Consider the following 13848-nt stretch of genomic DNA (forward strand, 5'->3'; position numbering starts at 1 on the left):
TAAAGTGAATGCGCTACAGCAGCAGAAGCCCATGACCATACCTCAGTGGCTACTTTATTAGATACAGGAGGTACCTAATAAAGTGGCCACTGAGTCTATCTCTAGACCACAACACATGGGAGAATTAGGCCATTTAGCCCATCAAGTCTGCTCTGCCATCCTATCATGGCTTTACAGTTTTGAAATTTCTGTCAGTTTAGTTTACACCTTTATTCCTTCTATCAAAGTGCATGACCATACAAGTCCCTATACTATATTGCTATTTGCCATTTCTTTGCCTATTCTCCCAATCTGTCTGTCCTTCTGCACACAGTTTTCTCAGCAATATTTGTTCTTCATCCACCGTCCATGAAGCCATCATTTCCATCAACCAAATCATTTACATATAACATGAAAAGAAGCAGTCCCAACACCAACCCCTGTGGAACACCAATAGGCACCTGCAGCCAACCAGAAGAGGCTTCCTTCATTTCCAACTCTTAGTCTTCCATCAGTCATCCAATCTTCTATCCATTCTAGTTTCTTTCCTGTAATACCATGGGCTCTTAGCTTGTTAAGCAGCCTAATGTGTTGCACCTTGTTAAAGGTCTTCTGAAAATCCAAGCAAGTAGCATCCTTTGTCTACCTTGCCTGGTATTTCCTCAAAGAATTCAAATAGATTTGTCAGGCAAGATTTCTCCTTAGGGAAACCATGCTGATTTTGGCCCATTTTATCATGTGCCTCTAAGTACCCCGAACCCTCATCCTTAACAATAGACTTCAACATCTTCCCATCTACTAAAGTCAGGCTATTTGACTTAGAATTTCCTTTCTTCCGCCTCCCTCCCTTTTTAGAGTGGAGTAACATTTGAAATTTCCCAGTCCTCTAGAACCATTCCAGGATCCAGCGATTCTTAAAAGATCATTACTAATGCCTCCACAATCTCTTCAGCTGCTTCATTCAGAACCCTGGGGTATTGTTTATCTGGTCCAGCTAAGGTATCGACAATACTTTCAGATTTTTCAGCTTTCCAAGCATCTTCTCCTTAGTAATAGCAACTATACTCACTTCTGTTCCCTGACACACTTGTAGTGTCTTCCACAGTGCAGACAAATGCAAAATATTTATTAAATTCTTCCACCATTTCTGTCTCCCATTAGTACCTCTCCAGTGTCATTTTCCAGTAGTCAGATATCCACTCTCACCTCTCTTTGACTCTTTATATGTTTGCAAAAAACTTTTGGTATCCTCTTTTATATTATTGGCTAGCTTCCCTCCATTGTTCATCTTTAAATTAGGAATAATTTAAATAACACTAATAATAAACAGACGGACTTCTGCTGTGCTCTGAGGGTTTTGGATTCCCCATCTACCAACCAGGCAGTGCACTATTAACACAGGAGATTATGCAGATGCTGGAAATCCAGAATAACACATGTGCAAAGTGCCAGAGGAGCTCAGCAGGTCAGGCAGTAACTATGGAAGGGCATTTCAGGCCGAGACCCTTCAGTAAGCAGCATCTATCTCACAAAAAAAAGGATTGTAGTAAGGTACAAAGCTTGCATAGTCCTTTTTGAAACTGGGCATGCTCTGATTAATTAACTTCAAAAAGAAAAATCAAACAAAAATACTACAGATGTCTGAAAGCTGAAATATAGAAAATGGCAAAAAAACACTCAGCAGGCTGGGAAGTGAGAAACGAAGTTAACCCATCAGGTGAAACCAGACTTAGCGTTTTCTGATAGTCACAGTTCAAAGTAAATTTATTATCAAAGTACATATATGTCACATATACTACCCTGAGATTCATTTCCTTGCAGGTCTTCACAGTAGAACAAAGAAATACAACAGAAGCAATGAAAATTGCACACAAAGACAACTAACATACAATGGAGAAACTCTGCCAATAAATAAATGCTGAGAACACGAGTTGTAGAATACTTGAAAGTGAGTGCATAACTTTGGAATCAGTTCAGTGTTGAAGTTAATGAATCATAAACACAAGAGTTTCTGCAGATGCGGGAAATCCAGAGCAACACACACAAAATCCTGGAGGAACTCAGCAGGTCAGTCAGCATCTACGGAAAGGAACAAAGGTCTTGATGAAGGGTCTCAAGCCTGAAACATCGACTGTTTATTCCTCTCCTCAGATGCTGCCCAACCTAAGTTCCTCCAGCATTTTGAAAGTACTGCCCAGAATTTCACACAAGACCATAAGATATAGGAGCAGAACTATGATATTTGTCCTAATGAGTCTGCTTCTGCCATTTCATCACGGCTGATCCATTTTTTCTCTCAGTCCCAATCTCCTGCCTTCCCCCCAAACCTTCTCATTCCCTGACCAATCAAGAATTTACCAAATTCTGTTTTAAATATACATAAAGACGTGGCCACCAGAGCCGCTTGTGGCGATGAATTCCACAGATTCATCACTCTCTGGCTGAAGAAATTCCTCCTCATCTCTGTTCTTGAAGGATGCCCTCTATTCTGAGGCTATGTCATCTGGACTTAAGACTCCCCCACCATAGGAAACATCCCTTCCACATCCACTCTATCAAAGCCTTTCGATATTCGACAGGTTTCAAATAGGTCACCCTTCATTCTTCTGAATTCTAGTGAATACAGGCCCAGAGCCATCAAACACTCTTCATACTACAAGCCATTTAATCCTGGAATCATTTTCATGAACCTCCTTTAAATTTTACCCAGTGTCAGCACATTCTTTTCAAGATAAAGGGCTCAGAACTGCTTACAATACTCCAAGTAAGGTCTCACCAGTGCTTTATAAAGTTTCAACATTACATCCTTGCTTTTATGTTCTAGTCCTCTTGAAATGAATGCTAACATCACATTTACCTTCCTCACCACGGACTCAACTTGCAATTGAACTTTTAGGGAATCCTACACAAGGACTCCTAAGACCCTTTGCATATCAAATTTTTGAATTTTCTCTCCATTTGGAAAATAGTCTACCCTTTCATTTCTTCTACCAAAGTGCATGTCCTTCTGTAGCCTCTCTACTTCATCAAAACTACCTGCCCCTCACCTATCTTCGTATCAGCTGAAAACTTTGCAACAAAACCATCAATTCTGTCATCCAAATCATTGATGTATAATGCAAAAAGAAACGGTCACAACACAGAACACCGTGGAAGACCACTAGTCACTGGCAGTCAACCTTCATTCCCACACATTGCCTCCTGCCGATAGTCACTGGTTAATCCATGCTAGTATACTTCCTGTAATACCATGGGCTCTTAACTTGTTAAGCAGCCTCATCTGTGGCACTTTGTCCAAGGCCTTATGAAAATCCAAGTATACAACATCAACTGATTCACCTTTGTCTATCCTGCTTGTTATTACTTCAAAGAATTCTATTAGATTTGTCAGACAGGATTTTCCCAGGAAAACCATGCTGATTTTGGCCCATTTTATCATGTACTGTACCTCAAAGTAGCCCAAAACCACATCCTTAACGATCGAGTCCAACATCTTCCCAACCACTGAGGTCAGACTAACTGGCCTATAGTTTCCTATCTTCTGCCTCTCACTCTTCTTGAAAAGTGAGTGAGATTTGCAATTTTCCAATCTTCCAGAACCATTCTTGAACAATCATTACTAATGCCTCCACAACCTCTTCGGCCACCTCTTTCAGAACCCTGGAGTGTACACCATCTGGTCCAGGTGACTTATCTACCTTCAGACCTTCCAGTTTATTTTGTTAATGACTTTTAATTGCTTTCTGTTGATTTTTTGAAAGCTTCCCACTTCTCCAACTTCCCACTAATTTTTGCTCTATTATATACCCTTTCCTTGGCTTTTATGTTGGCTTTGACTTCCTTTGTTAGCCATGGTTGTGTCATCTTGCCTTTAGGATGTATATACTTCTTCTTCTTTGGGATGTATATATCCCATGTTTTCCAAACTCCTTCCAGAAATTCCAGCCATCGCTGCTCTGCTGTCATCCCTGTCAGTGTTCTTTTCCAATCATTTTGGCCAACTCCTCTCTCATGCCTCTGTAATTCTCGTTACTCCACTGTAATACTGATACACTTGACTTTAGCTTCTTTCTCAAATTTCAGGGTGAATTCGATCATATTATGATCACTTGCCCCGAAGGGTTCTATTACCTCAAGGTCTCCAATCAATTTCGGTTCATTGCACAACACCCAATCTAGAATAGCTGATCCCCTATAGGGGCTCAATGATGAACTGCTCTATAAATACCCCTTTTTGGGATCCAGCACCAATCTGATTTTCCCAATCTACCAGCATGTTGAAATCCCCCAAGACTATTGTAACATTGCCTCTTTGGCATGCATTTTCCAACTTCCGCTGTAATTTATAGACCGCATCTTTACTACGTTTTTCGGGGGGTGGGGGTCTGTATATAATTCCCATCATGGTCATTTTAACCTCACAGTTCCTTAGCTCTACTCACAATGATTCAACACAGTCCGATCCCATGTCACCTCTTTCTAACTATTTGGTTTCATTTTTTTGAAACCAACAGAGCCATGCCACACTCTCTGCCGACTTACCTGTTCTTTCAATGTAATATTTTTCCTTGGACTTTCAGCTCCCAGCTATAATCTCCTTTCAGCTATGATTCAGTGATGCTCACAGCATCATACATCCCATCTGTGACAGTGTTGCAAGTTCATCTACCTTTTTCCGTATACTGCGCACATTCAAATATAACACCTTCAAGTCCTGTATTCATCCTTTTCAATTTTGTCTGCTTTTACATTGCAACTCATCTCACTAACTACAATTTTGCCCTATCATCAGCTTCTCCTTGCTGGGTGTCTCACTCCGTATCGCCTCTGTTTGCAAACCAACCATCTCATCCTCAGCACTTTCACTCTGGTTCCCATCCCCTGGCCAAATTAGCTTAAACAGTCCCGAACAACTCTAGCAAAGCTGCCTTTGAGGATATTGAACCCCCTTGGGTTCAGGTGCTACTCCTCCGTTTTGTACAGTTCATACCTTGCCCAGAAGAGATCCCAATGATCCACAAATCTGAACCCGATTTCCCTGCACCAGTTCCTCAGCCACGCAGTCACCTGCCAAATCATCCTATTCTTATACTTACTGGTATGTGATATGGACAGCAATCTAGAGATTACTACCCTGGAGGACCACATTTTGCTTTTAAAATTATGGAATTTTGTCTTAGCATTGACATTCAAAGCGTCAGTAAATGCCTGTATGTTCAAGACTAACTACCTGGCCTTTGAGCTGGCTGTCCTTCATTTACATACGGCAGGTAGCGTGCTCCAAGGATTGGATGCCACAGCCTGATGGATATAATCAGCTTCTAGGTCTTGCTGACATTGAGTGAGATGTCATAGTTGTGGCAGGTTTGAGGAGCATTTGTATATTACCAAAGAACTTGCAAATTTCTACAGATTATTGTGGGGATCATTCTAATTGGCTGCATGACCGTCTGGTACGGAGGGACCACTGCACAAGGTTGGTAAAAGCTGCAGAAAGTTGTAAACTCAGCCAGCTCCATCATGGTCACGAGCCTCCCCAGTATGGAGGAGATGCCACCTGTCATTAAGGACTCATTACCCAGGACATGCCCTCTTCTAATTGCCACCATCAGGGAGGAGGTACAGAAGCCTGAAGACACACACTCATTTCAAGATCATCATCTTCCCCTCTGCCATCGGATCGCTGAAGGGAATGAGGCCAGTATTTATTCCTCTTTTTGATATACACAAGTAATTTATAGTTTTAATTAAGCATTGCACACTACAGCTGCCAAGTCTCACGACATACAGCGGCATGCAAAAGTTTGGGCACCCCAGTCAAAATTTCTGTTACTGTGAATAGTTCAGTGAGTAGAAGATGAACTGATCTCCAAAAGTTAAAGATGAAACATTCTTTTCAACATTTTAAGATTAGTGTATCATTTCTGTTTTGTACAATTTTAGAGTGAAAAAAAGGAAAGGCGCACCATTCAAAAGTTTGGGCACCCCAAGAGATTTGACCTCTCAGATAAATTTTACCAAGATCTCAGACCTTAATTAGCTTGTTAGGGCTATGGCTTGTTCACAGTCATCATTAGGAAAGGCCAGGTCATCAAATTTCAAAGCTTTATAAATACCCTGACTCCTCAAACCTTATCCCAACAATCAGCAGCCATGTGCTCCTCTAAGCAGCTGCCTAGCACTCTGAAAATTAAAATAAATGATGCCCACAAAGCAGGAGAAGCCTATAAGAAGATAGCAAAGGGTTTTCAGGTAGCTGTTTCCTCAGTTTGTAATGTAAATAAGAAATGGTAGTTAACAGGAATGGTGGAGGTCAAGTTGAGGTCTGGAAGACCAAGAAAACTTTCTGAGAGAACTGCTGGTAGGATTGCTAGAAAGGCAAATCAAGACCTCCGTTTGACTGCAAAAGACCTTCAGGAAAATTTAGCGGACTCTGGAGTGGTGGTGCACTGTTCTACTGTGCAGCGACACCTGCACAAATATGACCTTCATGGAAGAGTCATCAGAAGAAAACCTTTCCTGCGTCCTCACCACAAAATTCAGTGTCAGAAGTTTGCAAAGAAATATCTAAACAAGTCCTGTGGACTGATGAAGTTAAAATAGAACTTTTTGGCCTCAATGAGCAAAGGTATGTTTGGAGAAAACAGGGTGCAGAATTTCATGAAAAGTACACCTCTCCAACTGTTAAGCTATGGGGGCAGATCGATCATGCTTTGGGCTTGTGTTGCAGCCAGTGGCACGGGGAATATTTCACTGGTAGAGGGAAGAATGAATTCTGTTAAATACCAGCAAATTCTGGAAGCAAACATCACACCGTCTGTAAAAAAGCTGAAGATGAAAAGGGGATGGCTTCTACAACAGGATAATGATCCTAAACACACCTCAAAATCCACAATGGACTACCTCAAGAGGCGCAAGCTGAAGGTTTTGCCATGGCCCTCACAGTCCCCATACCTAAACATCATTGAGAATCTGTGGATAGACCTCAAAAGAGCAGTGCATGCAAGATGGCCCAAGAATCTCACAGAACTAGAAGCCCTTTGCAAGGAAGAATGGGTGAAAATCCCCCAAACAAGAATTGAAAGACTCTTAGCTGGCTACAAAAAGTGTTTACAAGCTGCAATATTTGCCAAAGGGGGTGTTACTAAGTACTGCCATGCAGGGTACCCGAACTTTTGCTTCAGGCCCTTTTCCTTTTTTGTTATTTTGAAACTGTAAAAGATGGAAATAAAAAAAGTAATCTTGCTTAAAATATTAAAGAAATGTGTCATCTTTAACTTTATACCTTTTGGAAATCAGGTCATCTTTTACTTGCTTAGCTATTCACAGTAACAGAAATTTTGACCGGGGTGCCCAAACTTTTGCATGCCACTGTATACACCCTTCAGATTCATTAGCTTTTGGGCGTTCACAGTAAGTGTAAGAAACACAATAAAATCAACAAAAAACCACACCCAAACAGGATGGACTAACAACAAATGCAGAAAACACAATAAACTGGGAAAATATGAAAAAGAAGAAAGGAAATAATAATAATAATAATAAATAAACAAAAATATAAAGAACATGAGATGAAGAGTACTTGAAAGTGATTCCAGAGGGTGTGGGAACAGTTCAGTGATGGGGTGAGTGAAGTTATCCCCCTCTGGTTCATGAGCCCGATGGTTGAGGGTCAATAACTACTCTGAACCTGGTGATGTGGGTCCTGATGCCCCTGTACCTTCTTTCTAATAGCAGGAGCGAGAAGAGAGCAAGGCCTGGATAGTGGGGTCCTTGACTATGGATGCTGCTCATCTCTGGCAGCGCTTCGAGTAGACGTACACAGTGGTAGGGAGTGTGTTTGGAGAGACGGGGACAACGCTTTAGGCTTAACTCGAGATGGACTGGGCCGTATCCACTACTTTTTGTAGGCTTTTCCATTCAAAGGCATTGCTGTTTCCATACCAGGTCGTGATGCAACGGGTGAATATACTCTCCATCACACATCTGTTGAAGTTTGGCAAAGTTTTAGATGAGATGCTGAATCTTTGCAAACTGCGTTTGTAAATTGTACCGTTAATACCGAGGTGTCCCAGCTGAGAAATTATTAGGCCACGTTTTTAGTCGGTGTGCTGACCGAAGAAACATACAAGGGGGAAGAATGGAGGCCTTGGTCCCGGATGACCAATAAATTAAAGACTCTTCTGTGCCTTCTTCGTGATAGCACCTACGTGCTGGGCCCAGGATCTGAAATGATAACACCGTGGAATTTACAGTTGCTGACCCTCTCCACCTGTTTCCCCGATGAGGTCTGGCTCACTGTATGCTAGTGATATTAGACCCGATTCTGTGTCTGACGTTGGCAGATTTGGGTGCCCGGGTATTGATTGCAATTATAAAGACAAAGGCTGCAGATGCTGAAATCCGGAGCAAGACAAGGTGTGGGAGGAACTTAACGGGTCCGGCATCCGTGAGGCAGGTGGGCGTTTGCCGTCTCGTGTGATAAGGTAGAGCGGTGTTGGATAAGGTCGCAGGAAGGAGTCTCGGCTGGAAACGATGGCTGTTATCTGCAGAACCTCCTGTGTGTAAGGAATTGCAGCTCCTCGGGGTAAAGTCCGACATGAAAAGATCGAGGGTTGGAGGAAAAGTTATCATTGCCTAGGCCTGGAAACTCCCTCGAGACACTTCCTCCGCCTTCCGTCTTCACGAAGTGCCCGGCCAGGCGGTACATTGCGTGTTTTATTTTGGAACAGTTGTGTTATTGTATTGGCCTATAAATCATATCTAGGTGTGAGATTACATGAGATACTGAGAATGCCGATTAGAATTGCTTATTTAAGTGTGTTTAGGTGAGTATTCTTGGTTGCCTTTTGGTACGAGACCCAGACACCACCTTTAAATTTCAGACTGCCCGCTGGTCTGTAAAAGTGACGGAGCCGCTGCCCCATATGACTATCTTTGGGTGACAAGCGGGTGTTTAATGTTCTCAAGGCCCACGAAAAAAGGTCTCACCAGCAGGCATAGCTCAGTTCAACACGAATGTCCAACCCGGGCCCCGTCTGGTGCCGCTCTCCAAACGCGGCAGAAGGCAGGGCAGTGGGCTACGCAGCGCTTGTTAACTCGGCCGAAATCGGAAGTAAACTTCCTCAGACAAAACAAGAACAAAAATCTCCTAGTCCCGCTTAAAGTTGAAGGTCATGTATGCTGATTTACTATATTGTTGACACTTCGGGTAATTGGTTTAATTATGTGCCTACCTTTAGCTGATCGACATTCTAGGCGGAGCGGCCTATGAACAGTAACGAGAGATCAGCTCTCCAAACTACCCACCGCAGTCCTGAAATCATCCTGCAATTTCAGCATTTAAGAAACTTGGATGGGAGCATATGGAAGGATATGATCCGGCTGCGGGTAGATTAACAGTTCGGCACGGAGTAGATAGGCCGAAGGGCCCGTTTCTGCGGCTGTCGTGCTCTGAATATCAGCGTCAGGGAAAGGAATAAGCGGCAACGCACTGACTGTAGACCTTTCGACATATGCCGAATGGCTTCTGCTCCTGTCTTACGGTCCTATAGGAGCAGAATTAGGCCATTCAGCCCTTCGCTCTATCCCAACTGTACTTTCCCCTCTCAGCCACGGCCGCTCGCTTCCGCTTTGCGCCCGCTGGCTCCCGGCCACCTATACAGAGTAAATGGATGGCCAGATGACATTGCCTGCCATTAGCACAACTATCAACCCATTTCCCCTATAGCCTCGAGTTACTCAAAATTTAAATCTCCCCACTCCTCTGCACGCAATCCGCTCATCCCCGAGGCCCCTCTGTCAGACCGTAGAAACAGTCTTAAGGAGTTATTTTCAAACACATTATAAACCATCAGATGCACTTCTCGCTCGTTTTTCTACAGCAATACTTCAAAGAAATCGTTAATTGTTATATTTTCAAAGTTGAAAGCAAATTTATTGTCATAGTACGTATATGTTACAATATATAATCGAGATTAATTTCCTTTACAGCAATTACAAAACACAACAGATTCAACGAACAACCGCACTAAACAGAGGCAGACAAGTCAGACAGAATTACAACTAGTCCCGGGTGTTGTTTCAAGTTAGCAGAAAATTCTGATGCCCGCCCGATGGTTCTTTAATTCAGTCTCACTGAGGAGGTAATTGGAGTGAAGGATCGATCACAGCCACCAGCAAAAGGTATTGCGTCCAGTGAGTGGATACCTGGATGCCATCATGCACGGTTACCAAATATAATCTGATTTTGATCAATCGAAACTTCTCCCTGCCTCAGTAAAACCAGTTATCATCTCAGAACCGCGCCCCCCCCACCTCCCAAGGGGTAGACGATACAAAAGCCCGAAATCGCGCAGCATCACGCTCGAAGGCACCTTCCACCCCGCTGTTACAAGGCAGCTGAAAAGTCCCCTGCTGTGTAAAATGGATTCTGGATTTCAGAATCAACCGCGGGATGGCCTTCCACCTTACATTCTCCGTGCATTACACCTTCTTCTGCACTGTTGTCGTTTACCCTTGTCCCACCTCAATACACGGTCATAGTGATATGTATTGAAGGTATGCAAGACAAGCTTTTTATTGTACCTCGGAACACGCGACCAGTTTCAAAAATCAAAGTAATTTTATTGTCAAAGTACATATATGTCAACAAATACAACCCCTGAGATTCATTTTCTTGCGGGCATTCACGATAATCACAAGAAACACAACAAAATCAATGAAAGTCCGCACCCAATAAGATCGACACACAACAATGCGCAAAAGTCAACAAACTGCAAATACAACATAATAAATAAACAAGCAATAAGTATCGAGAACATGGCATGAAAAGTACTTGAAAGTGAGTACTTGAAAGTGGAATTCTCTGCCACAGGAAACAGTTGAGGCCAGTTCATTGGCTATATTTAAGAGGGACTTAGATATGGCCCTTGTGGCTACGGGGGTCAGGGGGATGGAGGGAAGGCTGGGGCGGGGTTCTGAGTTGGATGATCAGCCATGATCATAATAAATGGCGGTGCAGGCTCGACGGGCCGAATGGCCTACTCCTGCACCTATTTTCTATGTTTCTATAGCTTATGGGAACAGTTTAGTGATGGGGTGAGTGAAGTTATCCCTTCTCGTTCAAAGGGGGTAATAGCTCGTGTTGTGGTCTCATTTTCTATCTGCAGTTTCCTACAGCACAAGTTATTACGGGGAACTCTGATGGTTATGTTGTGTCAGCATATCTGTGGAAGGCTTACACCTCCTACTTCACTCGCTGAGAGGAAAGATCCTGCCAACCGGGTCACCAATCGGCCCTCCCATCTACGCTTGTTCGGTATTGTGCAATTGGACGAGCCTGCTGAGCGGAACGCAGGGCACATAAAAGGAGCCAATGATTGCGTGGCAACGTGATGAAGTCACCGTGTTACTATCGAATAACCCGCTACAGCGCCATCGCCGGCCAATGACTCGGACTGGCAGGGTTTCAGTTAAGTTCCCTGACAAGACCGCCAGAAACCCGTATCACATTCACGCTTCAATTGCAGCTCCGTGCCACGTTCAGCGGGCAGCACGGGCCATGGAATCGAACTGATTCTCGCTCAGCCCACACCGAGCTGCTCCGTTCACCGACCTCCTCGCAGCCCGTGGCGGGAGGAGTGGAAAATAGGCGACAGGAGGGCACTGCGCCATCAGTGCCGTTACAGGATTGTGCCTCGCCGGCAAATGACGCTGTTGAAAACTGGTCCGGAGGGTGGGGGACTGACCCCTCAACTGTATTGCTCACAATAGCAAGACCCTCACGTCATGTTGCCTAGTACAGTAATCCCTACACATCTTTAACTTGATCAGGCGCAAAAGCTCACAGCGCCGATTTAAAGAGCTCCACGAGCATACTTCACTCCCAGTAACCTTTCCTAATCACTCCAGGGATAACTGGATCAGAAAACATTCGACATTTTCACCCGAGAACCCTTCATTATTCCCCCCCCCCAAACCCCAACAATTTTTAATTTTCATCACATTCAAAAGAAACCACAAATTTTAACTCATTTACGCGACTCGCAACTTTTTAAACAGGCTGGGAAAGACACATGATTATCTACGCCCAACATACTCCTGATTCACGATTTCGACATCACTCTAGGAAGGATTTGGCTTCCAGTGTACACCTTTGGAACAAAGGTTTTCTGGTGTATATCAGAGTCGACCATTTGCCATCTGGAAATACGTTATTTTAGACTCAGGTTGCTTTTCAAGTCGCAATTGAAACTATCAGAGGAAAAAAAGAGCCTCGAAACAGACCAGTTTGGCAGTTTTTAAAGAGACTGAAATTATGCTAACGTACTTACCACTGACTATTGCCCGAAGTGTCTGTACTCTGTAATAAAATGGGTTGGACGTTGTTCATGTTGAAAACTGAATGAGGTGCCTCTCCCGAGCCCTCGGATAGATAATCTTGTTTCCCCGGAGGGACAGAGGCGTTTGTGGTTCTTTCTGTGTCCCCCTACACAACCCAGCCGGATGAAGCCGGAGTCTTTGACTCGTTGCCCAATTCTTCCCGTCGCCAGAAATCGGCCCGGAAGCGCCACCCGCCGGCGGCGGCCGGAATGACGCCTCGCTCCCACAATCCTCGGTAGCCGGCACAAAATGGTGGCAGGTTGAGACAGCTCCCTCCCTTTGACAACACCAAGACCTCAACTCCCTAACAGACTCGCGGCTCTTCGCCCTAGAGGAGAAAGGCAGCGGGTTAACAGGCCGGCGAGCCAACGAAATGCACGCCCTTCAACTCTTAGCTGCCTGTGCTCCTTAAAAGAAAACAAACTTAATTGATTTAACCTCTAAAAGCAGCAGGAGGTGACGTTTAAGTCAATAAAGGTCTGGTAGGTGGAATAAAGCGCCCCTCTGAAGGAAGTCGCGCCGCCTTGTAGTTTCCCAGTGTCCACCCCAACGGCCAGCGGCTTCACGCAACAGCCACACGGGCAGCACGCACGGACGCTCGCGCCATCCGCCGGCTGTGATTGGCCCGCGGATGAACCCTCACCCGCCGGCCACCACCAATCGGCAGCAGCCCCACTCCCTCCGCGCCACCGCTCGGCAAGAGCGTCAACTGCCTCGGTCTCCTTTTCCCCCTCTATCTGTCACCGCCTGTCAATCAAACACAAGCACCCGCCCTGCTCAACGGCAACCCGCCACGGTAACTGCTTTCAACTGAAATACGTTAATCGAAGCTCTTAATTTTAAATAGGTTGCAAGCATCGCAGATTTCAATGCCCTTTGTATTTTACGTGCATATCGAAGTTTTACTTACTGATTTTCCGTGCGTTTTACTTTAAAACTGTTTTAAAGAATACGTAACGGCTTTCAGTGACGTAGCAGAAAAGTTTAATTTAACAGAAGCACCGCCCATGAAAGTAGTCGTAATTCGTTTCCTAACCCCCCAGATATACAAAATCTGATTTTTCTTTATTTGAAAACACACTTTGTTATATTTCGGATGGGAAAAAAACGCTGCGTTGGTCTGTAATAATCTGTAAGATATTAAGCTCAGTTTTCGTTTGAAGTACGCAGTGTCCTGCATTTGAAAATTGTATTTCACAGCCACAGTGTGACGTTTTCTGGTGGCCTGTTGTTCTGCTGACGTTAACCAGAAGATTAACCAGATTGGCGGAAAATAAGCAATTACGAACATTTACCGAACACGCTAATTGCTACAACCGATTTCTGTACTTTTCTAGGTTCTAGTTATTTAAAAAGCTTCATGGTGCCTTAATTCTCGGAGCTCTGCTCCCTCGCCCCATGTGTGGGTGTTGCGGTCGTCTTTATCATGTCTATAGTTGAAAAGCCCACATCCTGTACTATTTATGAAATGCAAGATTTTACACT

General features: G+C 44.0%; 1 protein-coding gene across 3 annotated transcripts in view; it reads right to left on the minus strand.

The window, feature by feature from the left end:
* Positions 1-12947, minus strand: part of LOC134341099 (ligand-dependent nuclear receptor-interacting factor 1-like) — a 51278-nt gene extending 38331 nt beyond the window's left edge. For all 3 annotated transcript variants that reach the window (XM_063038851.1, XM_063038849.1, XM_063038850.1), the window contains exon 1: positions 12315-12947. Coding sequence is in view for 1 of the 3 variants with exons in the window: in XM_063038849.1 (XP_062894919.1) it covers positions 12315-12373 (59 nt within the window). In the remaining 2 variants the exon portion in view is untranslated. The remainder of the gene's footprint in view (positions 1-12314) is intronic.
* Between the last annotated feature and the right edge of the window lie 901 nt (positions 12948-13848).

The sequence above is a fragment of the Mobula hypostoma genome, assembly GCF_963921235.1.
Source record: "Mobula hypostoma chromosome 3 unlocalized genomic scaffold, sMobHyp1.1 SUPER_3_unloc_2, whole genome shotgun sequence".
NCBI lineage: Eukaryota > Metazoa > Chordata > Chondrichthyes > Myliobatiformes > Myliobatidae > Mobula > Mobula hypostoma.